At 44.9% G+C, this 26,078-nt stretch overlaps 3 protein-coding genes across 3 annotated transcripts; 1 reads left to right on the top strand and 2 right to left on the bottom strand.

Annotated features, from left to right (window-relative positions):
- The first annotated feature begins 3,954 nt into the window (after window positions 1–3,954).
- Window positions 3,955–6,958, top strand: LOC136487893 (uncharacterized). The gene is made up of 6 exons (XM_066484990.1): window positions 3,955–4,120; window positions 5,372–5,592; window positions 5,678–5,749; window positions 6,043–6,279; window positions 6,386–6,463; window positions 6,545–6,958. Exons 1-6 carry the CDS (start codon window positions 4,006–4,008, stop codon window positions 6,956–6,958), a joined length of 1,137 nt encoding a protein of 378 aa, XP_066341087.1. The 5' UTR covers window positions 3,955–4,005.
- A 5,455-nt stretch (window positions 6,959–12,413) lies between these two features.
- On the bottom strand, window positions 12,414–14,085 carry LOC136487536 (NDR1/HIN1-like protein 13). The gene has a single exon (XM_066484655.1). The coding sequence runs from the start codon at window positions 13,822–13,824 to the stop codon at window positions 12,925–12,927; it is 900 nt and encodes a 299-aa protein (XP_066340752.1). The 5' UTR covers window positions 13,825–14,085; the 3' UTR covers window positions 12,414–12,924.
- Window positions 14,086–16,899: 2,814 nt separating this feature from the next.
- LOC136487535 (uncharacterized) lies at window positions 16,900–21,163 on the bottom strand. The gene is made up of 3 exons (XM_066484654.1): window positions 20,700–21,163; window positions 18,103–20,104; window positions 16,900–18,020 (listed from the first exon to the last, which is right to left on the bottom strand). The coding sequence occupies exons 2-3, from the start codon at window positions 20,057–20,059 to the stop codon at window positions 17,158–17,160; spliced, it is 2,820 nt and encodes a 939-aa protein (XP_066340751.1). The 5' UTR covers window positions 20,060–20,104; window positions 20,700–21,163; the 3' UTR covers window positions 16,900–17,157.
- Window positions 21,164–26,078: the final 4,915 nt, after the last annotated feature.

Here is a 26,078-nt window from a genome sequence, read left to right as displayed (position 1 = left end):
TGAGTGATTGCCTGTCACTCACGAAAGATAGGAAATATATTATTGTTGTTACTACATTATTATCACTTGGAATATATAATGGTGAAAGAAAAAATAGAGACCGGGTAGGGATATGGTTTGGGTATTGGTGGGTGTAAGAGGTTGTGTCCTGCGACCAACAGGGCATAGCTTGGTTACACTGTTTCCCCTGTCTGTGTCGGTTAAGGACCGGCCATTGCATTGGGTTCTAGAAAGGTCACAGACTTATTATCCTGAGCACATACTTGGGTATGAGCGCAGGGAAGACTTGTTACTCTCTTATCATCGGTTCTGACTCTTTTCTGACCGACTATTAGGGTGGTTTTTTGGTGAAGGTCCTTGCACCGTGCTGAGTCCAGGACTCAGGGGCGGGGGCTTGGAGTCCTAGTTTGGATGGGGACTTAGACCCCGTGGTAGGAGGGTAGTGGGTTGGTCCTGCTTGTGCCTAGGGTACAAGCAGGGCGTGTGATTCGGGGTACCCAGCTGGGCATATTGATTCGCAAATCACCGAACGATTCGGTATGGCTTGTCTATAGTCTAGCAATGTAGTAAGAACTGGAAGATGAAAAATGATAAAAGGAAATCTGATTGCTTACCACCTGCTTGAAAGTAGCACAGGTGCTTCCATAGAATGGTTAGTTAATGAACTAATGATGACTGCTAATAAAATCGAATATAAGGACGCACGCTTAGTAATGCTTCCTACAGATGCAATAAACCCACAAGCCAGATAGCCTTGCATATCCTTAGAGTCTTTTTTTTCCTCCTGTCGGATAAGTCTTACTGAGTACAATTGAGTACTTAGGGTTTTATTTCCCCCTATTGCAGGTGATAGGTGTATGCTAGAGCTGACTTTTGTGTGTGGATTCCTCCTGGTAGGCTCAGAGAGAATTCCTTTACGCTATAATCATAGCTTTTTATTTATAACTCTCACTAAATGTTTTTCTAAATGAAAGTTTTATAATCTGTTGTCATAGTTTATATATCAATGCTTCATCATTTTATGAATAGATATTCATTTCCGCTGTAATTCTGATCATATGTTTATATTCCGCTGTTAACTTAAATTGTTCATAACTCTGATAACATGTTCATATTCCGCTATTATAAATAATAAATATTGTACTCTAATGTTACCTGGAAAGTGATGTAAGAAATGGCTAAAATATTGTAAGCTTTATTCTCTCATTTGTGATCCTGATGAAAAAATGTGGATTTTCGGGTTCTCCCCTGGGGTGTGCTCGACGGAACTACGTAATTTGGTGTCCTTCCTTGAGTACTTAGTGTCTAATGGAAGAGGCATCGTGTTTTGCTGTGGGATTCTCTTGTTACTCTTGTTACTCTTAAGGATCGTCGAGCGAAGGTTGGTGATTGTCTCCAGCTCCGATCGCGGTGATTGTGAGGGGTTCTTGACCTTTCTCCGGCGGAGAGCCAAAAGATACTCTAGTAAATTGCTCATGGCTTGTGTGATCCTCATCTTGTGTTGGTTGTGCGACACCCTATTGAGGGTTTGACGTGTGATGCCAATTAGCACGTGAAACCCCTCCAAGTGAGTGAATCGCCACAACAAGGACTAGCTTGCCAGCAAGCAAGTGAACCTCGATAAAAAATCATTATGTCATCATTTGATTCTGAGATAATTGATCTTCATTGGTATTCATTCTTGTGATTGATTGGTTCATTCCTTGACACGGTAGTATAACTATTTTGCTCTCTCTCTTTATATTACCGCAAACTAGTTATCAAGCTCTTTAGTGTAGTTAGTTGTGAGAGCTTATTATTTTAGTTAGTGTGGCTCTTTAGTTAGCTTTTGAGAGCACACTAACTTAGTGTAGTGACATAGCCATTGTGTGGATAGAGACTATAGAAACTAGACTTGGGGTATGTGGCTTGCATTTTAGTAGGCTAGCGCAACACTCGCTTCGCCTCATATTTGTCTAACCGGTTTGTTAAGTGTTGTTGTAGAAATTTTTAATAGTCTATTCACCCCCTCTAGCCATTAGGACCTTTTAGGGGCGCGACTGGTCGATGCGTGGGACGGGGCACGGCTCGCCAGCGAGCGGGACGGGGCGTGGGCCGCGGACGGCGCGGGGACGGGGCACGGGACGGGGCGGGTGGGCCGACGCGCGGGACAGGACGGGGTGGGGCACACGGCCGGCATGGCGCGGGGGCACGGTGGCCGCGTTGGGGAGGCCGACCAGCGCGGGCATGGCGTGGCGGCCACGGCGGGGACATCGGGGTGGGCGGGGCACAACGGCCGCGGCAAGGCGAGTGGGGTGAGGCAGCCGGGGCGGTGGGGCGATCGACCGGTGTGCGACGCCTAGGGATGGGGGAGCGGGGCGCGGCCGCGTTGGCCTGCGTGGGACGGAGCTCCGAATCGGTCGGCTGGGCGGGGCGGGGCGCACGGCCAGCTAGGAGCGGCAACGGTGGTCGGGGCGGGGGACGACGAGGACGAGCGGCGCCGACGGCGGGAGGTGTCGGGCGAGAGAGAGAGAGTGGGAGAGAAAGGAAACGGACCCACCTGTAAGGCCGGCTCGGCGCTAGGATCTTTGGCGGCAAGCTCGGCACCAAGATCTATGATGCCAAGCTTGGCACCAAGATCCATGACGCTGAGCTGGCTGCCATGTCACCCCCTACTCTACTTTGATGCTGACGTGGCCCCGACCTAGGCGCCAAACCCTTTGACGCCGAGACGTGTAATCTCGGCGCCACCAACGATGGCGCCGAGCTTAGGGTCTAGATTTTGAAAGCATACCTCCAGGGGTATATTTGTGAAAAACTTTTAAAAAAAAGGGCCAAAAAATAAAAAATTCGGTGGAGACGGCACGTGTGGAGGGGCAGCAGGAGCAGGGAGAAAGAGTCGTGTATTTGGTCTGGGTTAGGGTTTACATGTGACTTCTGGGCCAAAAATTTTTGCTGGAGCGGGCTAAAAACATCGCGCCAATGGATATTGGTATTTAGCGACTTACTATCTGACTCACTTACTTATATATAGCGACTCACGATCTAACGCGAAAAGCAAAATATTTATAACAACGAACCATCCATCGCATGATTTGATATTAGCAACTGACGGTCCAAGGACAAGATTTAGCGACTCACCGTTCAACGGTAATATCAACTTTTAGCAACAGACGTTGGATGCTATTGCAGTGTTGTGGTGTAGTGAGTGTGTTTATCTAGATGTTGCATGTGTTTTCACACATATGTTGCGAGTATTTTTGTTTGGATGTTGTGTATGTTTACAATGGTTTTAAGTGTTTTTAGTTGTTTTATAATTGTTTCAGACGCATGTTTCAAGTGTTTCATTTGTCTTCAGGCGTATGTTGCAAGTGTCGCATTCAGATGTTTCAAAAATAGATCGGACGTTGCATCTCCCTCACCTTCTGTTGCCTCGCCTCGGTTTCTCCTCCTCCTGGCACTGGGAGGGCATCCGATACGACGCCGCTGCTGGGGCACACCACAGTTCCTTCCGAACCAGAGGCACATGCGGGCGCCGCCCCCTCTCCTCTTCTCGATGTTGATGACGTTTGGACAACGCGCCTCTCGCATGGGGCGCATGAAACGGAGCGCAGCCCGGGCGTCCGTGGCCGGCGCTAGTAGTTTGGTGGAAACTTCCGGCACATGAAAAAGACCCAGCCCATTACTCTGGCCCGTTAAGTACCCTCATGCGGCCCAGCCCATGTGAGCACACGGCCCAGATCTGCACCCTCTTCTAGTCTTCTTCTGGAAAAAAGGAGACTTTTTTCCCTGGTTGCTTCCTCCCTCCGGCTCCCGCGCTTCTTCTTTCGCTCTTCCCGCGAAAACCCAATCCACCGCCCAAAACCACCACAAAAACCGATTCCGCTTCCGCACCCACCTCCTCTCCTCATCCCTCCCTCACTCTGACCTCTCATCTCCCATCCCGCGGCGGAGTAGGTTAGGTCCCCGATTTGCGTTCCCGTTGCCGGACCCCGACGACACCGGTTGCTGAGCGAGCAAGAGGGCATGGCGCTGCTGTCGTGGCGGCACCACACCCTGCTGCAGGCGCTGCTCACCCGGGGCCCGCTCTCCGACCGCGACTTCCACGCCGTCTTCGCCGCCATCTCCGGCAAGAACCCCGGTACACCATCTGCCTGCTCGCCCACGGGCCACGGCCATCCATCTGTCTTATTATTATCTCCGCTCGCGGCGGCCCAGCTGCTCGACGAAATGCTCCTCTAGCAGATCAACCGGACTGTTGCTGTGCCGCTACTGCTTTTCCTTTGGAATGTTGTGTATGCATCTTAGCTGTCTAACTGGTGGTGTTTTGATGAAATTTGAATACGAGTGTGGTTGGCTGTATGCTGTATCCTAGTTTTGTTATGCCATGCTGCCTGCTGTTTGCGACTCCGATCCTGCTGTTATTGTCCTTGATTCCTGCCTTTTTTAGTACTGATGTGCACTCTAGAATCTGGCATTACAATGGACACTGATATTTGCTTTCAGTTTTTACTCTTTCTTGTATGATCAAACAATAAGCCTATCATAAATTCATAATCACTGCATACTTGCATCGTCTGGCTATCTTTAACAATAACCTTACCCGACTGTGAACCCAACTTTATTTTGGCCTAGATAGAAGAAGAGTTCCAGTTATCTGTATTTTGGCTGAGGTTTGGTTGATTGGCCAAACCATGTACATGTATGTATCTAGGACAAGTTATGGAAGACTGGTTAAGTGAGGATTTGGCCGAGGGGGATCAAACTTATCTCTACTTGCGACAAAAAATACTCAGAGAAATGCTCCTATAGCAACCCAACCTGCTCTGTTGCTAGTGCTTTTTCTCCAAAATGTGGTATATGCATCTTTAGCTGTCTAATTGGTGGGTTCTGATGAAATCTAAATAAAAGCATGGTTGGTTGCATCCTAGTTTCGTTATGCGATGCTGTGTGGTGTTTACAAGTCTGATCCTGCTGTTATTATTCCTAGTTGCTGTAAAAACTCACCATTTGAGTACTTCCATGCATGTAGCCTCTAGTATTAAAAGTGGACACTGCTCTTGGCTTCCAGACTTTACTGTTTCATGGATGGTCAAACAATAAGCCTGTCACAATCACTTCATACTCACAACATCTGTCATCTGATTATCAAATGATAACTTCAGATGACATGGACCGAAAGTTATTTTGGCCTGAAAAGATAATTCTCATTCAGAGTTATTTTGCATTTTGAATGAGTTCTGGTACTCTGGTTGATTGGCTGAACCGTATATATGTAGGACAGGTTATGCAAGTGTGCTTTACTGAGTTTTAGGGGATTAAACCTAACTGAATTCAGTTTTTCCCAAGCTTCTTTTCTGCAGTCACTTATATCGCGTCCCATGGCTTGCAGCTACTCATCAGCAGCTGTTCAACGATACACTTCTCAAGCTCAACAAGGAGTTAGCATACCTGCAGTTTGAGTTGCGAGCATGCATGAACCAGTATGATGGAATAGTGTACTACGGAGTAGTGAATAACATTGCCGATGAAGAATCGAAGCTCGGAACAAAGTATTCTGTGCCACAAGTTGCATACTACAAGGGGCTGGTATGTGATAGCTTGCTTTGTATAGTTCAATCTGACGCTATGTACGCTGTGTCAACTTTCTTATATGCTCATGTAAAACTGTACCATCAATGGTTCTTGTGGCAGTTAGAAGCAGGAAGCTGGAAATGATGGGACCATAATAACCAGTATTGATGCTCTCAATGTGCGGCTTGACAACCAGGTTTGTTTTACAACCATTCTGGGCACATGATTCATAGGTTTTCATGTATTGATTCACCACACATGGTCTTATATGTGCCTGTGCTAAGTGGTCATGTGCTTGGAGTACCTTGAAATAATTATGCTTCACAAGCAATTAGCTAAGGCTACAATAGTTTCACATAATTACAGCATGTCATGCACTTGTTGGTGCTCTTTGGGGCATGGTATGGGAGCACTATGCCTACTGACTGCCAATCTTTATTGTGAATTGTGATGTGGTATCATGAGTTGTTGACTCTGCTCTGTTCCCAGGTCATAATTTTAGATGGGGGTTCACAGAACAGCCAATCTCGCCTTCCATCTTGCATTACGGACTTCAAACTGAGCCAGAAAGAGAAAACTATTGATGAACTGGTAAGGGATCGTTGGCTATCATACACCTCCACAGGCAAGATTGGTCTGGGCATCAGATCATTTCTTGATCTTCGAAGCTGGTTCCGTGGGAATGATATCCCATTGTGCGTTGTCTGCAATGAAGCTTGTATCAAGGTACGAATATGCAATGGTTATGTGGTTTTCACTAGCCTTGTTCCTGTTTCTAATTCACTGTATAGTCTTTTCATGTTGCTGTGATTATTTTCTGTGTTCATAACAGGCTTCAAGTTGCCCTAATGAGGGATGCAACATAAGAATTCATGAGTACTGTTTGAAGAAGAAATTCTCACAGCAGAAGGTAGATGCCCAGTTATTAGTCCACTTGGTTACTCATGTTTCATTTTGAAGACAAGGTTTGCTGTGTTGTTTGCATATGTAGGCTTCAAGAGCCTGTCCTGGCTGTGGCACTGAATGGCCCCGTCAGGAGGGCGAAGTCGATGGCGACGATGATGCAAACGAGCCTAGTGAAGATGGAGCCGCATCAGCCAACCGTTCTTCGAGGAAGAGACGCAAGGGAGTGAAAGCTGAACTGGTGCAAGATTGTCCTTCGAGGAAGAGACGCAAGGGAGTGAAAGCTGAACTGGTGGAAGATTGTTCTTCGAGGAAGAGACGCAAGGGAGTGAAAGCTGAACTGGTGGAAGATAATCACAATGCAGGGCCATTAACGGCGGCGGTTCCTAGGAGGGCGAGGAGCTTGAGAAGAGCGAAAGCCGAAGCAGTCGAAGCTGCTCAAGAGGCGTCTTCTGCAGGAGCATCCAAGGCGGCCAGAGCTTCCAAAGGAAGGAAGAAGTGAATGGTAAGGGTTCATGGATGATAGGTAGTGAGTTTGCAGGCTCTCTTTTGTCGTGTACATACGGTGGATGGTGGCACCTGGTGGTAGTAGATGGTTCTTTTGGGTGTGGTGAGGGAAGGCTGCTGCGACTTCTAGTTGTGGCGTAATATGTATAGCCTCTACAAACTCGTAGAGTTTGTCTTCTGTCCTGTGACAGTATCAGATCAACCTACATTGGTAGTAGATGGTCCTTGTGCTGGTACTCGTTTGGAATTAGTGAACGTATTAGAGCGCACTGAAAAGCTTGAACAAGGGATTATCTTGTCGCTTGTTAGTTCCAGATTCAGGCATGCTGTTTTGATCTTTGTTGCTTGCTTTGTTCGTCAGAGACAAGGTAAGAAACTGTGCGACAACACCTGCCATCTTTTTTCGTCGGTGCAGTTGTAGAAAGTCAATTAATAGAAAATGCGAGCAAAACTAAATCAGCATGACACGACTCGGCGACAAGTTGCTGGAAAACGAAAGCTAAGACGAGCACTACACCTACGAAGCTGACTGACATCAGGAGACAGTACTAGTACACATTTCAACAGCTACCTACGTCGTCAATGGTGACTTTTTAACTGAATTTTTTCTCCGCTATCAGATTCGCATAAGCTCTAGTAACACTGCCACTGACTATTTACTTTACTTTTGTAGTATATAATAGCTCACAGTATTCACATTGTTATATTCTCATATGGAAACTATTTTTTTATTGAAGATGATACTCTCTCCTTTCCAAACTATAAGACATTTTGGCTTTTTTCGATGGCAACATATCATGTGCAAACCAACCAACCTGTGCAAACTTGGAAACTACCAATCAGGACCATTAGATGCTGATCCAATGGATGGGGTGAGGGGGCTTAAGCGTAAAAAAAAAGGCCGGCGGGTAGGGGGCTTAAGCGCAAAAAAATCCCACCTCTCACCCCATCCATTGGATCAGCATCTCGTGGTCCTGATTGGTAGTTTCCAAGTTTGCACGGGTTGGTTGGTTTGCACCTGATACGTTGCCTTTTTTCGATATATAGTTTTTGCTACGCACTTAGATAGTACACATTATGTCTCGATACATACTAGTTATCTAGAAAAAGCCAAAATATCTTATAATTTAGAGCGGAATGAGTGTATTCTTTCTAGATGTTGCCGGTCAGAATTAAAACGTTTGGTTTAAGTTAAGGTTCGATGGACTTATGTTTTTTACGAGGAAGTCTATGTGAAGCTAGCCAATCCTAGGTACTCTTGTTTGGCAGTTGAGAACATATTTAAGTAAAGAAAAAAGGAGCTCGAGCAAGGAATCAGAGCATGTTGCTTGTTGACGTCGTATTCAAGTATCATAAATCATCACTGGCTTTCAGAACATGTTGCTTGTTACGTGTTGATCTTTTTTCACTCGTTTGCTTTTGCTTCGTTGTTACTCTTCCTAGCTTTCAGAAATTACTGGCTTCTCAACTCCCTGATCAAGGCCAGACATGTCTAGCTCAACAATGGCTCAGTCAGATTTTTTTTCTCGAATTCTGAAGAAAGTTGTGTATCATTATATTAAAAAAAAAAAGAGACAAGCCTTTACAAAACATCACATACACCAAAAAAAAACAGCAAAAAAATGAACTTATGAATCACCCTTTGCGCCAAGAAAAGATAATGATACGATAGCAACCTAAAAATGACACTCTACTTTGACGTTTGAGCGAAAAGGTAAGAAGTACTTGTAGCCCCAGACGAAACCCACAACTGAATTTCCTCGCTAGTGAGCAACACATCTACTTTGCAGCCGCTTTTGCTAGATGCTTGTCTGTTTTATCTGGGTCGATACTTAGCCACCACGGCCTTGTTTATTTTGCAGGTAACCATTGTGTTGATGTATCATATTTTTACAAGCTCAGTTGGTAGGTTTTGGATATTTAGGGCAGTCACTCTTTCTTTTCTTCCTTTTTCTTGTTCTTATGTTTATTCTAGGTCACTCATCACTAGCTTAGTGGTTTGTAATCTGTGCTATGAGGATTTTTTTTAGTTGTGTTGTGTAATTCTTTTTCTCTTAATAAAAAACGGGCTATATTCTTTGATCGCAAAAAAAATAAAAAACACATCTATTCGAGTGATTTGAAATGGTTCAAGTCCCGGTCAGAATAAAGACATTATTTGGAGAACTTAAACAAATCGGGCCGAGCAGTTACGCCTGATGCCAATAATAAATTAAATAGGCCAAATATAACATCCTCGGCCCTTACCATCTTCCCAATGGACTAAACAGAACAGATATAACGAATCGATCATTTAACGTCTCAAAATATAAAAACTGTTGGTGCATTGTCACTGTGCTTCAAATCAAATGGACCTCTCTTCCAGATTGGTATGAATAATCACTCCAGGCCTGAATAATGGCGTCTGACTTGGATATTTATGAAAATGAATGGAGAACAGCTGCTTAATTTGTTGATCCCTGGAGTTACTTGCTTGACGTGCTCTGCTTATATTAATTTGCTGATGCAATGCAACTAAAGCTAGCTAGAGCCAGAGCACCGCGACAGGTTCCTTTTTTTTTGAAAAAAGAAAAATCAGCGATATGCCTGCCCTCAAATCTTATTTCGTTTCTTTACTCCTCCGTTCACAATAAAACTGGCTATTTCATTTCGTTATTTTAGGATATGATTTTTACAGACAAATTACTCCCTTTTCTGCGGCAGAACAGACAATATAATACCCCATTAATGTCATTTATGTGATATAAAATCATAATCATAAATAAGTAATTTTTAATACAATTCTAATAGAGAAAAATAAATTGCATCATTCACGTGTTGCACTATTTTTTTCTTTGTCAGACAGGTTTAACAATCCCAGATGACGACGCAGTGCTGAGACGGTAGCAAAAGTCCAGTTTGGGCTAAAAAATCAGTAGGTGACGTGAGGGTAATGGGTCCATGTATGAAAACGCTCCTTTTGTTGAATGGTTCATCGCTCACGTCGCGCCAGCTGGTTTTTGAGCCTTAAGTGCTAAGCTACAGGCTGTCATTTCCTAAATAAATAAAGAAAAAGGATAAAGTTTAGAGAGTTTGGAGGAAATATAAGATATGAACTAACATTTTGTCATTTTCTAAAAAGCTGTAACTAAAAAAAGGAAAGCTAAATCTCATCTTAGAATTTTAGAGGGATCTGGAACCTATATTTTGGTGCATTTTATTATGCTAGTGTAGGAGGCCAGGAATGCTCATGTGCTTTACAGCCTCATAACATTTCCTTTGCTTATAGACCTTAGTTGTTATAAAACGTTTGAAAAGAGACTGGAGAGAGAGAGAGAGAGAGAGAGAGAGAGAGAGAGAGAGAGAGAGAGAGAGAGAGAGAGAGAGCAATCACTGGGTCAAAATTTACCAATATTTGAATCTTTTTTTTTCCAAATCTTAGAGCATCTCCAAGAGGTTCTCCATATTCTTCTAAATGCTAGGAATAGAGATTTTGGTGAAAAACTACCCTCTAACAGCTTATCTAAATGGTTATTCAAATATAGCCATCTTCTATTCCGTCTTTTTCGCTAGCAAAAAATAGAAGACGAGAATGACTCTCTAGAGTGTGCATGAGATATAAAAGAAATGTTGGAGAATGAAAAAAAATGTAGAAAACGATTATTATGCAAATGACTCTCCAAATGATGATTTAGAGAGTGAGATTTAGAAAGACTCTTGGAGATGCTCTTAATACACCATAAATTTTGGAATATGGGGGGGGGGTACTCCATCTATTCTAAATTGTTAGTTGTTTTGACTTTTCAAACTTTTTTAAGTTTAACTAGAATTTCTAGAAAATGCCACTAATATTTATAGCACCAAATTAGCTAGTATCATTATATTAGATACAACATGATATATTTTTCATATCGACTCATATTTTTTTGTGTTTTTTTCCTATAAATTCAACCAAACCTAAAAATTTTGACATAAAGGCAACTCTAAGTAATTGTATTTGTGGATAAGGAGAGTAGTTTTTTTTTTTACTTTCACATATAACGTATATCTAGGTGGATAGGAAAAATAAGATTATGTATCTAAACCCTAAAACGATGAAAATAAAGTTTGGAACGGAAGGGAGTAACATTTAGTTCTAGTGACTACGTGCAAAATTCATTCGTGACACAAAAACTGAAGCAACACGTTGCTGCCTATGCGAGTATGCGATGCGACACCCCAGCACAGGGCCATGGAGACATGGACAAACAGCCGCCCGGGCACTGTTATCTTGGTTAGCATAGGTATATATCATACTACTATCCTTACATGTGTGGATACTTTGGGACAGATGAAGACTAGCATCATCATAGATTCATATAGTTTCAGGACAGGATAAAATTAGCACTACATAGCAAAATTCTTTGCAGCCAGCTTGCAATTTATAAATGCAAAATATATTTTTTGTTTTGTTTTGTTTTGAAAACACAATAAAACGCCAAGCAAGACGTGACTTGGTAATAATAAGTTGGTGACAGCACAGGCAAGACAAGAACTACACAACTGAGTACACGAGCTGACTGACTTTGGCCACAGACTAGTACGTACAGAGTGCAGAAAATGCACCGCCGGTTCTGCACTGCACTACGGTTCTACAGCCAGTTACATCAACGGTGACTGACCTGAAATTTTTCTCCATCAGCAGCCCTCAGCTCAGGACACAGCAAAATGCATGCTCCGGTCATTTATTTGCTCCTCTTTTGTAGTACAATATTATAATATAATACAGCAAAAAATATATATAATAGGACGAGCGGTCAAACATGGGGTAAAAAAAGTCAAACGAATTATAATTTGGAACAGAAGGAGTATGTATTAAGTCAAAAATTTTAAAGTTTCATCGAATTTATAGAAATGACACTAATATTTATGGCACCAAATTAGTATCATTATATTAGATACAACATGATTTTTTTTCATACCATGCTTACGTACATGGTCTTATAAATTATTAGGTTCTTTTCTATAAATTCGGCCAAACCTAAAAGTTTGACTTAAAGACAACTCTAAGAGTTATTATTGTAGTTGTGGACAGGGAGAGTAGTTTTTTCTTCACACACACACACACACACACACACACACATATATATATATATATATATATATATATATATATATATATATATATATATATATGAAAAGTTCAGAACGGAAGGGAGTAACATTTAGTTCTAGTGCAAAATCCATTTGTGACACAAGAACTGAAGCAACAGGTTGCTCTATGCGAGTATGCGACACCCCAGCACAGGGCCATGGAGACATGGACAAACAGCCGCTCGGCCACTATTCGTAGCAAAAATCCTTTGCACCCAACTTGAAATTTATAAAACGCCACCAAGCTCATACAAAAGACACATTTTTTCTTTTGAAAACACACAATAAAACGCTGAGCAAGACGCGACTTGGCCACATAATAAGTTGGTGACAGCACAAGCAAGACAACAACTACACTACGAGTACACGAGCTGACTGACTTTGGCCACAGACTACAGAGTGCAGAAATGCACTGCACTACGGTTCAACAGCCAGTTACATCGACAGTGACTGAACTGAAAATTTTTCTCCATCTTCACATTCACAGCAGCAGGCCTCAGGGCACAGCGAAATGCTTGCTCCGGTTATTTATTTCCTCCTCCTCTTTTGTACAATATAATACAGCAAAAAAGTATAGAGAAAGTTATTACAGTATAATACTTACTGAATTACTGTCTGCATTAACCTGAAATCCAAATTAAATACTCCCAAAAAATCCCTATAAATCAATTTATCTTCACAGGCAAGTAACTACTTTACAGTAGTAAATACTAGCAGTAAACAGTAACAACCGTTGCTGCCAGTAAGTGCAGCAGAAGATCACTAGCCGTTGGATCGGGTTCAGCCGGCACAACCCAAGTGTCCACGACAGCCGGCGAGCGTCGGCGCGGCGGCGACGACCAAACCAAATCACCACCACCACCAGAGCGGCCTGACCTTGACCTTGCACCCTCTGTTAACCGCGACGGCGTCGCCGTCGAGCCTATCAACGGCCACATCACATCTCGCCCTGACGTCAACGGTCCAGGTCCGGAGCACGCCGCCGAAGCGGAGCCTGACGTGCACGGTGGCCTCCACCTGCAGCGGCACGGCGCCGGCGGCCTGCTCCCGTGCGATCCTTGCCGCCTGCTCCTCAGTGAGCCGCACGCCGTTGCCCGTCATGGACACCGCCAACGCCGTCACGTTCCTCGGCGGCTGCCGGAACGCCGGCCACGGGCCCGCCGCGAGCCTCGCACTGCCGGAGTCGTAGGACACCGCGACCTCCCCGCCGCCGCGGTACTCGATGCCGACCTTCGCGTTGCGCACGTTGTCCGCGCGCACGACGGCGTCGAGCCGCGGGGCGAGGGAGGAGGAAGAGGAGAGGGCGAGGGAGGTGGCGTTGAGGCCGTGGATGGAGAGGGAGGCGACGGTGAAGGCCGGCGCGCGCGGGCGGTAGACGAGGTAGACGGCGCCCGCGAAGGCGGCGGCGAGGGCGAGGATCAGGAGGACGGCCGCGCAGGCGCAGCAGCAGGCGCGGCGCAGCGCGCGGCGCCGCGCCGGGCGGGTGGAGAGCTTCTTGTAGCGGCGCGCGCGGTCTGGGGGTGGGATGCGGAGCACCTGGTCCTTGGGTACCTGCACGATGTAGGTCCCCGGTGGTGGTGCCGCCGGGCGCGCGAAGGACGGGTGCTGCTGCAGTGGGGTTGTGTCCGTCGGCGGGGTCACCGCGCCGGCGGCGGCAGTGGTGGCGGCGCGCTGGGAGTCTGGCTGATGAGGTGGGGAGGAGGAGAGCGGCGGTGGCGGTGGAGGCGCCGGGTGGACGCGGTCGGCCATGGTACGGCGGTGGAACTGGAGCCTGGAGGAGGGAGGGTGACGGTGCAGCTGGAGCTTGCAGCAGGGTGGTTGTGAGCTCTCGGTGAGACGCTGACTGAGCCGAGCCGGGGCAGCCGAGGCGTGGGAGTGAACGTTGCGCTCGTCGTTTTATGTAGGCTTGAGGGGCAGCGATCGAGCAATGGAGGGCGGAGGCCGCGCCGCGTCCGACTCCGACGACGACGAACAAGAGGAGAAGAAAAGATGGCAGGAAAGAAAAGGACACGAGGGAAACGGTCATCTCACGCTCTTTCATACTTCACGGCTTTAAATAAAACAAAATTTAAATATGCATTTAATTCTCGAGACCAGGTGCTACCAACTTCGTTATTATTCTAACAATTTTCTAGGCTGGGAGCTGTTGTGATTTGATCATGACAGATTTTTTATTAGAATAATAACGAACTTGGTAGCTCGAGGACAAAAACAATGGAAGCCAGCAGGTTTGGTAAAAAGCCATAGAAGAGAAGGTTCCGCACTGCCGCTCCTCCTCGTTTCTTAGTTTTTTCTTTTCTTTTCTTTTATATATAAAAAATACAGTAGACCTTGCAGCCGTTTAGGAGGAGCCATAAATTGTGGCTTTTTTAAAATGACTCTGACTCCTCTGCTTTTTGCTGAAAAACGGTTTCTCTAGAAAAACGTATGTTTGGTAGGGATCATCTGAAGAAGTCAGAGCTGCTCATGCCAAACAGACCTTTTTAAAAAAATATATATATTCTAGTAATATTTTATCACCGGTGAATGCGTGCCAGAGGCAGACTCTATGTCAAGTTTAGGGCGTTTGCTAACTAGGCCTGGTTTACTAATTGCACAGTTTGGTTGTAAATCACGAGACGAATCTTTTGAGCCTAGTTAGTCCATGATCGGACAAAATTTGTCAAATACAAACGAAACGTCTTACAGTGTCCAGATTACAAAAATTTACCATCTAAACAGGACCCTATTGCGTGTGACAGTGTGCAAACAGTGGCCGTATTTGGTCGTCTGAGACGGCCGGTCTATCTAGGTACGCGTGCAGGCTTTTCTTTCCTTCAATTCGGGAGGCATCTTTTCTATTCACACCCACCAGACGAGAACGAAAAATTCAGAGAAACAATTCGATCGGCCTTCAGCAAACTACTCCCATCGTCAGTTTATTTTAGTATTAGTCCATCCAGTCATCCAGAGTTGATAATGTGTAACAATTAACCACGCATCAGTGTCATTTGTTAAGTGATGACGCCCATATTTAATTAACTGAACAATGACATGAAAAAAATTCCGGATTGATGCTGCTCTTGTTTGTTGTTCCAACTTCATCAGAGTTCAGACTCTGGAGGAGGAGGAGGCTAGTACGTTTCCAAACATTTTTTTGGACAATGAAGTACGTTTTCAAACATGGCCTGCTGAAAAATAAATAGAAGAGAGAGGAAACCATCTAAGAATCTAAGATTAAGATCAGAGGTCAGAAACAGAGTGCACATTAGCATCCTCCGGTAGTCAGAAACAGAGTACAGATTAGCATCCTAGGATATAGTACTACACCTAACCGGCCGCTAACCACCTTACCTGTTCGGCTGATACAATTTTAGCTGATTTTGGCTGATTCAATAGTGTTTTGTGAGAGAGAATAAGCTGAAACAAACTGAAACAAGCTGAAACTGGATCAGCCCAACGCGCTTGTCCAGGTCTGTTATGCTTGTCCAGGTCCAGGCAATACAAATTGTCTGTTACGCTTGTCCAGGTCCAAATTTGCAGTGCCAGCTCGCTCTGCTTGGTGTTATCCACCGCCATTTCCCTTTCAGTCATCTGTGCTTGCGTGGAGTCCATTTGGAGGCTAGGCTAAGGCTACCAAGGTACAGGAGTACCAACCTGTCTCCTTGAGCCAGCTCCTGTTTCAGTTTAAGGCACTGCTATTTATCTGATTGCGTGCTCTCAGGCCTTCCCACGCCCGGCTATTTTCCTTCCGCTTTTCGTTCAGTTATATGGCCGAGTTTTATAAGTCCCGTTCGCTTGGCTTATAATCCGTACTTTTTCGGCCAACGAACATTATTTTTCTTTCACACCAAATCGGCCAACAGTACTTTCAGCCATGGCTTATCAGCCAAGCGAACAGGGCGATAAACTCTTGAATTTTATGGACCCTCGAGTTCATTTCATTCAAAGTCGATATTTTTCTAACTTTATAAACCGTGTCTATACAAAGATATATATTAATATCTACCACACCAAATAATTGCAATATCAAGACTTCTTTTAATTTATGGTTGGTTTGATGAGCCTAACATGGTATTTGTAAATGTCAGTACATTTTTCCTACGAACACGGTCAAACTTAGATAAATGTGACTTAGCACAAAATTGATGAAAAAGGGGGCCTACATTTTAGAACTCACAGATGGTGTATATTGTATATATCAAGTTACCAACAAGTAGGGCTGTTATTATAATAACGTATTAACGTGCACTGACCAATTCTCTTGTTTGTCAGCTTTAACCAATTGGTCCCAATCCCAAGCTTCATACCATATCATATCATAACCACAAGAAGCGTGCACAAAACCAAAGCAGCAGATGAGCAGAAGCGCGAAAACGCGTAGACGATGTACATATATATGTGCACGCATCACATGCTAGTACAATAATATACACTTGCAGTCTTGAGGCATGTTTCAGCTACCCAGAGCTGTCGGTTACATTACATTACATATGCCTACTTACCAAACCTTCAGAGGTTCAGGCAGTCAGCCACTGCACGCGGTTCGCTTGTATTTGGAGGAGCCAACCTTTCCATACCCATCATCCAACGCGCAAACGAGCTACCCTCTCCAGTCTTTTTCTTCATCTTCTTCCAACAACTCCTGCAGTTACCAGTTATATATGTCTTCTTCTGGATCAGGAACGACCTCACCACTCAAACTAGCAGTACTATGCATCAGTAAACACATGAAACCAAAACAAACGAAGAGAATCCAATGTATAAAAACCCTGTACTCGGCACATGAAACAACCAGCGATCCATGCTACTACCACCCCTATTTTGTCCATCATCCGGGGGGGGGGGGGGGGGGGGGGAATAGAAAAGGAAGAAGTATGAACAGACGAATTAAAGAAAAAAAAACATATCAACATAGACATGCGCACTCCATTCTCTCCGCAGATCAAAAATATACATCTGAGAAGACGATGATGTCTCCCATCCACCACCTTCAGGATTTAGCTAGGCTACCTGCACTGCACCTTGTGATCAAACATCAAACATCAAACATCACTCCCACATATCTCTTCAGCTGCCTGCCTGCGCTTCAGTAAGAGTAGATTAAGCGCTTTCAAGTGATTCTTTGGCCTCAAATACTTTGGTGTCATCGGATCCAGATGTGCCAGCATCCGAGTTTAGCTTAGCTGAATTATCCACGATTACTTCACCATCTTCAGGAATCTTCATCTTGTCACCGCCGCCGATGCTTAACTGCACATAAGTAGGATTGGTATCATCCCAGGCCGGCTTTGCATCAGGAGCTAGAACACCACAATCATCAGTCTGTGTCTCTCCAGTGTGCTGACCAACAGACATGTGCTCTGACTCTGAGCTACCAGCACGCATCAGTGCTGGCCCTGCTGCTGCTTCTTCCAAGTGCCTGAACAGTGAGCTCATCTCCTCAACCGAGCTTGCTTTTAGAACAGGAAGCCCACCATCTTCAGTTAGCAGCTCCTTTGGTCCACCTTCACCTTCGATGACCTTCACAGCCACTAGACTGTCGTCAAGCGAGCGGTCTGAAGAATGGCCATCTTCAGTATCCCCATTTTCCACGGGCAACGCTTCACTTGGCCTGTCTTGGATCAGCTGATCATCATCACAACTGGGGATAGAAGCAGAGGGTGCTAATAATGCTTCTCCGTTGAGCTGAGCAAACTGTGAATTCAGATCTTCTACTGATCTTGCTTCAATCAAAGGTATTCCAGGTTCGGCGTGTAAGAAATTATCACTAAGCTCATGCTCAAGTTTAACCGTCAAGGGTTGGCCTATGCCGGACTCTGAAATGGACTGCACTAGCACTTCCTCCATGCGGCACTTGAATAATGAGTTAACTTCACTCATGGAGTCTTCCTCTTCAACTTCAACCGTACGTTCCTCAGTATTGTGTTCTTCAGATAGAGAACACAATACCGATTGCTCATTACCTGCATGTTATCAGCCCTACTTGAGTAAATATTGCAACTAAATAATTTGCGTAGCTATAATACAAAAAGTGACCCATATTACCTGCAGAAATTGAATCGTTCACATCTGACGTGCTGGACATTGATTTTTGGACATAAAAGGAATTTATGCCGTTGATGGAATCAGTGCTGCCTTCATTAATTCCATGATTTGCTTCTAGCACACACACATCAGAAATTGCGGCGCTTAGTATTTTGATCTCATCACCAATATGTGGTTCCAGTGAGCCAAATAACTTGGCATTGTTGTCAAGTGGTTGCTCAGAATCGCTTTCTGAGTGATTGTCAACAGCATCTTTTTCACTGAATTCAGACTTCTCCAGTTTTATGCCATTGTGATGCCGCGGATAAGTAGACGGCCTTACATACAAGCTGTCACGTTTCCTACCCTGTGCTGACAAGAAGCCTGAGTGAGGAGTCCAAGTTTCCTGCAAACGGCTGTCGTGGTCCACAATTTGGTCAAATGGAATATCAAATGGTTTCCTCCAGGGAAGCAGAACAGATGGCGCTGAATCAGGAACCTGTGGTAACTCCACTGTATCCTCTGAATCATTTGAAGGATCGGGCCTTGGTGTGGAAATGGAAGGCACCTGAACACGGAAGCGTGACGCCTCCTCTATTTTCTGAACTGCATCAGCGGCCTGCATGTCCATTAACCTCCTGTCAAGTTCAAACTTCAGAACATTCTTTGCTTTTCGCCGTGCCATCAAACTCTCCAAATTCCCATTCTTATCAGTATCCAAAGAGTTTGGATCCACAAAGCCCTTCCAGCTACTTTCGTCATCTCTCTTCTCTTCTTCTACATCATCATCTGAGCTAAGGTTACCATCCTCCTCTTCTGAGTCATCTTCATCTTCATCTTCATCAGATGAGCCGGCGTTCAGGTTGTCTCTGAGGGCTGAGCCAGGGTGACTAGTCCCCAAGTCTACAGGTGGGTTCAGTTCATCTAGCATCGGTATGATGTCAGTGATCGATGCATCAGAAGAGCTTTCAGTAAGATCTGACTCAGAATCAGAACAAGGGTCCTGTCGCGTAACAGGCTGCCAACATGAGCTCATGAGTTCACCGAACTGATACTGATGGTTCACTTCATACTCATTGTGACACCTTTCTGTAATGGTGCTCTCAAACTGTTGAAGCCGCGCAACCTGCTTGCAGATTTCCTTAACATGCTCCTCTTCCTCTCTTTCAGCAATGATACCATTATTCTTGCCAAACCCGGAAGGTTCAGCACAAATAACAGTGTCGGTGGACAAAGATGTCACATTTCCTTGATCACACTGAGTATCAATAAGCAAAACACCTTCAAAAGTTTTGTCCCCAGTGTACATAACTGGACACTTGAATCTCGTCCCCACATTAACCTTGATGGCAACATTCTCAGCCTCTTCAACTGAAACGCCTTCAGCAGCGCTTCTCTGAAACTGCTGCAGCTCAACCTTGTCGCAGATTTCCTTCACATGCTCCTCTCTTTCCACAATAACAACTTCATTCTTGGCAAGTTCAGAAGCTTCTGCACAGCCAACGGTATCAGCAGACACAGACGTGACAATACTGTCCTCATCACGGTGGGTATCATGGAAGATCCTATCAGAAGTTGCTTCCTCGATGCAGACAACTGGGCTCTCAAACAAACTCCTTGACATGTGGGTGACGGAGACATTCTGAACCTCCTCAACCACTGAACATTCAGTGATGGATGTTCTGGATTCAAGGGACAACGATTTTTTCTGGCCCTGCAGTGCTTCCTCTCTGATCACTGGAGCACTTGGCTCCCCATAACTCAACAACGCTCCAAGAAGAAGTGCAGTTAGCAGGAATACTGGGGACGAAGACAGGAAGAAAGTAAACAGAGAAGGGCAGAGTTTGTGTAGGAACAGCAGCAGCATGCCGATGCCGAGTGCCCCAGGATAGTCAGAAGCAGATTGGTAGGCAAGCCTGACAGAAGAATGCAATGTCCTCTTGATGTGCAGCAGAATGTTGTCTGCATCAAGTGCCATCTTTGTCCCCTTGACTTGGATTCAGGCCTGGGATGCAGATCTAAACTGGAAGCAGAAAAAGGGAGGCAGATCAGTGTTGAAATGCTGTCCAATGACACTGAAACTAGGTTGTGTAACAATGTGCAGGAAGGAAGAACTGATATTTGTGTAAGAAAATAAACTAAGTTGATGCAGAGGCCGGATTGCTATTCCTTTATCTTAAAAAAAAAAAACAAGTTGATCAGATTATACCAGTGATTCACCAACCTTATGTAAATAAACTAAGTTCACTGATTTCCAAACAAAACTGGCTACTAGCACCACTATGTAAAGTGATTTATAAGTACATGCGTAGAACGAGATCAGCCCAAATGAAACGAGGGGAAAGGAAACTAGCAGTAAGATGATGGTATGGTACTACCAATAACAGGTAAAAGAGCCGACCGCTACGGGAATTTGCAGATCAAACCGTCACTATGAAAACTTTATATACAGAAGGAAAGGAAGAGCTACGAGGGCATGAATGAAGCATGAGGCTTCGGCTGCAGAAGGATCCATCCAACAATGGCTACGGGGTTAAAACGAAAAAAAAGAGTAGCACAGACAGCGCAAGAAACAGAAATCGACAGTAACAGGAGCCAAGAAACGGCGTCAGGCACACCTCAGCGACGAGGCGGCAGGCGAAGAAGAGCTTGTTCTTGCCCAGTTGCCCTCGGAAGTAGAAATGCCTCAGACGAACGCCGCAACAGGCGATGGGTTTGGCGGATGGGGAAAGCAAGACGGGATGGGGATGGAGTGACAGGGGAGCTGGTGCTGGAACAAGGAAGGGGAATAAAGCGAAGCAAACAGCACGAAGCTGCAGTGCAGTGTGTGTCTCCTTTTTCCTCTACTAGGATTCTTTGCTTTGGAGGCAGCGACACCACGCCTCCACCGGCAGAAATGCTTTGGCCGGCCGGCACGGAAAGGCAGCGAGCGGCGACCTGGTGCCGGCGATGCCTACGGGCGGGCGGCCTGCAGCAGGGGGGAAAGGGAAAGTTGCGCAGGGTCGCAATCATGGCATCAGCCAGCCAGCCATTGAACTGATCCTCCCTCTCCCTCCTAATCGTAGCTGTCTGTCGTGCTCGCCTCGTTGGCTGCCTCATTTCATTTCTTCCTCCCAATAATCCATTCTGACCTGGCTCCTGCACTCTGCAGTTTACAAGAGTTGGGACCATACCCTACCGTACAGTACAGCCTCGAGAACTGTGCAGGACTGCTCACTGAAATTAATGGCATCCATCAACCTCAACCCAGATCATTTACCTTCACCAAGAAATACATTTCTTTACATATACAGTGGGTAAAAAGGAAAAAAGAAAAGAAAAAAGAAAAAGAAAAAGAAATCTCAACCAGTTCACAGATGGTAGCAGTACAGCAGTACAATGATGGTGCAGCATGCGGTCAGCTTCTCTTTTCTTGTGGGGTAGCCGGGTAGGGGAGGGTAGTGGTGGGGCGTGCAGGTGCAGCGATGAATGGATGGATGAATCCATGCCTGCCCTGCCTCTGCTCGCTTTAAGTTTTTATTTCACACTCGATCGATCGATGGTACGTAGGCTAATTTGATGTGCTAGTTTATAAATAATGCCATGCCAGATTGGGATCTTCATTTTTAACAAATTTGATGTACTCATTTTTTACGAATTAATTACAATGGAAGTATCAGCACAGAAACATTGACTGACTTATAATGTATGTGTCAGAATCAAAAGGAGGGTTCAACAAAAAGGTAGCACCAACTGCATCCACACTAAACTCAGTCAGCACACCGGTCAATGGTCCCGTTCGGCTGGCAGAATTTTGATTGAAACTGGTTGAAAAACACTGTTTTTGTTGAATTGTTGTGAGAGAAAAATACTGTTACGGCTGAAAAAAGAAGCCGAACAAGTCGAATATGGAGTAAGCCGAAAGGGTCCAGGACGATGGCTGTCATCTGCACCAGGCAGGATAGCTAGCAGAGTAGTACGAGTTCATGCTTAGCCTGTTCGTTTCGGCTGAATTGACTTATAAGCCATGGCTGAAAGTACTGCTGGCTGGTTTGGTGTGAGAGAAAAACACTGTTTAAGCCGTGGATTATAAGCCAGATACGAGCGAATAAGCCGAAACGAACATGTTGTCCAAAAGGCTTTTAGTTTTAGCGCCAATGTAATTCAGAAGTTGCTCCATACCCTGCCAGAAAAATACTACAAGGGACTGGAGAGCTCAACAAATGTTTCAAAAAGTGATGTGGGAAAAAAAGGGATGGAAATATGAAAGTACACATTTACGACTTTCAGTAACCACATGTTTTGAGGTGATTACAGTAAGCAAATGGAACTGTGGTATTGGTTATATATTCTAGAAAAGGGACACCAGGTTAATTACTTTCTCTTTTCTGATCCCTTTCTTTGTTGACTTTTTATTTGTTCCTCACCGCAAACATGACGTCTTCGTGAGCCGACACTTTTGCTACTTCCATGATGTTCTGTCAAATTCAGTGAACGGTGAACACAGTTTCCATTTGGTAATTATAATTTAATTGAACCACATACGTTTGCAGCATATCCCAGAAGAGTAGAAGATTTCTGAAACTCTGCCTGGTCATCATTGTCACAAAAATAGCCTGTAACTTCTGTTGTAGATGTTTAAGGAAAGGCACCGACGGCCATTTTCCCCTGATAGCACTTTATTAGCTTAGTATATATAAACAGAAAAGTAAAATATTCTGGTGTGTTAATATTAGTTGAACAGAACATCTCTGATGTAAGCATGGAGAAATTCTATAATAGAATCAATATTTTCTGAACCCAAATGCACCATTGCACCAAGCATCACATTAAGGATAAGTGCATCCAGTTCCTTAAAAAAAGAGGATAAGTGCATCCGACACAGCAAGTTTAGAAAAATCTGTTAACAAACTGATGATTGCTTGCATAATTATGATTGTTTGTACTCAGAAGCTTGTCAAGGAAACTACTTTCAATAGTACCCTGCATATTTCTGCAGTTGGTGCTGACAGACAGTATTCTTCCAACTCCAATGGGAAACAAATCAATGCAAACGTTGGATACCTCCAGATTACTGTGCCCCACGCCAAGAGTTTTGCTTGCCAGTGACAGTGTTAGGGAATGGATGGACATCCAAATCCAAACATAGGAATCCAGCTGAAGTCCAATTAAAGCAACACTCCTATCCAGTCCAGTCATAATTAGTAGAGACGTCCAATGCAGTCCAATCCAACTTCACCTAAATCTAAATCCATCCAACAAAATCCAACTAGCTACCTGTTTGACACAAACGCCCGCACAGCCTAGCGGAGCTTGCCAATCCAAATACTAATCAGACTAAACTTACAGCTAAGACTGATCCGAACTCTATGAGGCATCTTATTCTTGCTGAAAAGCATAACAAAAAAATGATTTCCAACAGGGAATGTTCTACAATGGTTCTCTGATCTCCTAAGAACATTACTGTCAACTAGGTTGGTTGTTAACATCAACCAGTATAAAGAAAAAGACCATTAGAAAAAAAGATGAATCAGAACCCCCAAAACTGGCAAATGCAGAAACAAATCTTTGCCCTAAAACATATCAGGCGTTCATCATTCATACATCACATGTGTGCTCGTCTCCTCACAATTTGCAAGCAAATACAGCAAAAAACTGCAGAGTAATCGATAGTATCATTTTTAACTTAATAACTGAAGGCTGAAGCTAAAGCTGTATATGCTATCAACACATCTTTTTGAACTGAATCAAAGGAGTAGCCATAGTATCCTTAGGACCTAAGCAGAAGAATTTAAGCTGTAGATGCTAATTTGTATGTCTTTTGAACTGAAGGGTATGCAACTAATAGAACCTAGAAAGCCACTGAAGTCATATAGTGGTACAACCTCCAAATAATTCTACAAATTAAGCAGTTTGCTATTCTCGTCGTCACCTTCAGTTGACCTGTTCAGGACGGGTCATAGCCACTAGACCCGTAGTAGCCGCCACCAGTGAGGTCACTCCACCGGTCAGAAGCATAGTCGTCTGCAGTACTGGGACGTGGCTGAGAGTGAGTAGGCACACGAGCCTGTAGTGGTAGAGTGTCAGGGTGCTGTGGTGCCTGCTGCTGCTGCTGCTGTCGCTGAAGGAACTCAGCATACTCTCTATCATATCTGGCCTGCAGCTGCTCCTCAGTCTCAGGCTCACTAGCTGCCTCATCTAATGGTGGAGACCTAGGAGGATCAAGCTCAAGTCTGGAAGCAATCTGCTTCAATGTCCGAGTATCCTTCCTCCTAGCCTCCCTCTCCTTCTGCTGCCTGGTCTGGATGTCTCTGCACATCCCAAATATGGAGCTGAAAAGCCTGCGGATAGGCGAGGGAGGACTGTCACGGCGTGAAGAGGAACGTGGAGGTGCACGTGGTGAAGGTGAAGCTCCTGCTGCTGCACCACTCTCAGGTGCATCTGCCTCAGCTGTACCTGCTGCTCCTCCTGGACCTGCTGGAGGTAACCCTATCTCAGGCAAGTCAGCAACAATCTTCAGGGCCTTGTGAATCTTGTCATACTCGAAAGTGTGCCCTGTGACCTGCTTAATCATATACATGATATAAGGAGCAAATCCACAGTCCTTGAGGGGCCTTTCTCCCACACTCCTGATCTCTGACCAAATAAAGTCAAACACGCTGAAAGGCCGAGCATCAGGTGCCATCCTATGGAGCAGGTTCCTGGAGTAATCTGCAATGTTCCCCTTGTCTCCACCCTTGCAGTCAATAGTCTTCTTGAACATCCTGTCCAGGTATCTGTAAGTGGGGTGAAGACCTAGAACCTTCCCCACTGCTCCTCTCTCACCACCTGGAGGATACATGTAGGCGAGCTGCTCAGGAGGTAACATCTGCTCGGTGTGGATCCTGTCCCTCTGGAGATCATCCTCTGAGAAGCCAAGCTGGGCGGCAAATACATCATAGTCAACACTATACCACTGGCCCTCAAGCATCCGGTGCATCCGCCTCTCATCCTCCTCAACGAACAGAGTAGCATAGAACTGAGCTACTACCTTAGTGTTCCAGTCATGCTGGAACTCCATGATCTCATAAACTCCTGTGCGCTGGCAGATGGTAATGGCATGATCAACTGAGGCCTTCTGCAACTCTCTAATGTACTGCCAGTCTATCCACTGAGACCTGGCAATCACTGGGTTCCTGGTGAGAATCACACTGAAGTAGAAGTCCATGTGAAAGGCTGTCTAGAAGCGGTGATCAAACTGAACCTTAGGTAAGCCTCTCGGATCTACTCTCCACTCATCTCTAGCTTTCCTGGTCATACCCTTTCCCCTGTAATCAACTTTGAAAACATAAGAGGGTACATTGGGTAGACGTGTCTCAAGGAGACCATAATGCATACTCTGACCAGGCTGGTGCTGAAGAGGAGGAACTGACTCCTCCTCCTCAATCTCCTGCTCCTCATCTGAGCTTTCATCATCTGATTCTCTGTTAGTGCTCTTCCTCTTTCTTTCTTCTCTGGACTCCACTCTAAACTCATCAGTGTCAGTGTCAGAGGAAGAGCTCCCTGATCCCTCTGCATACTGTGGTGCTGCACTAGAGGCAGCTCTGGTAGACTTCCTACTGGTCGGCTTGAATCCAGGATGCATTTCCTGTCTGGCCTTCTTGTACTTTTCTAGTGCTGGATCTTGCCTGTGCTTGGACCTAGGCTCCTGTCGTCCACTCATGGCTGCTGTCCTGTATCCAAAGATTTGCAAGAAATTTTAGATACATGCCCAAAACTTATTCTTGAATTGCAATTAGACTTAGAATCTTTTATCCATGGTTTTGCAATCATCTTGACACACAACTGTCAAAAAGTTTGCAAAACATAGATACAAAAGAAGCTAAGCCTAACAAACAATTCTAAGATTGGATTGAATCAAAAGAAAGCAGAGGAACTGCTTTGCTGAGCCATACCGGACACGTCCGGTAGCATACCGGACACGCCCGATATGGGCGCCCAGCAACCCTAACCAGGGTTCCTAGATTCAAATCAACATG

Source organism: Miscanthus floridulus, chromosome 10 (genome assembly GCF_019320115.1).
Source record: "Miscanthus floridulus cultivar M001 chromosome 10, ASM1932011v1, whole genome shotgun sequence".
NCBI lineage: Eukaryota > Viridiplantae > Streptophyta > Magnoliopsida > Poales > Poaceae > Miscanthus > Miscanthus floridulus.
Note: the sequence above shows the minus strand (reverse complement) of the source record. Positions and strands in the feature narration are given on the sequence as shown.

Excerpts from the sequence above, each read along its gene's own strand:
- LOC136487893 (XM_066484990.1), top strand. The coding sequence starts at position 4,006 with ATGGCGCTGCTGTCGTGGCGGCACCACACCCTGCTGCAGGCGCTGCTC. Across the intron at positions 4,121-5,371 it reads CATCTCCGGCAAGAACCCCG|CTACTCATCAGCAGCTGTTC; the intron begins GTACACCATCTG and ends CATGGCTTGCAG. Across the intron at positions 5,750-6,042 it reads ATGTGCGGCTTGACAACCAG|GTCATAATTTTAGATGGGGG; the intron begins GTTTGTTTTACA and ends CTCTGTTCCCAG.
- LOC136487536 (XM_066484655.1), bottom strand. The coding sequence starts at position 13,824 with ATGGCCGACCGCGTCCACCCGGCGCCTCCACCGCCACCGCCGCTCTCC.
- LOC136487535 (XM_066484654.1), bottom strand. The coding sequence starts at position 20,059 with ATGGCACTTGATGCAGACAACATTCTGCTGCACATCAAGAGGACATTG. Across the intron at positions 18,021-18,102 it reads GAACGATTCAATTTCTGCAG|GTAATGAGCAATCGGTATTG; the intron begins GTAATATGGGTC and ends GATAACATGCAG.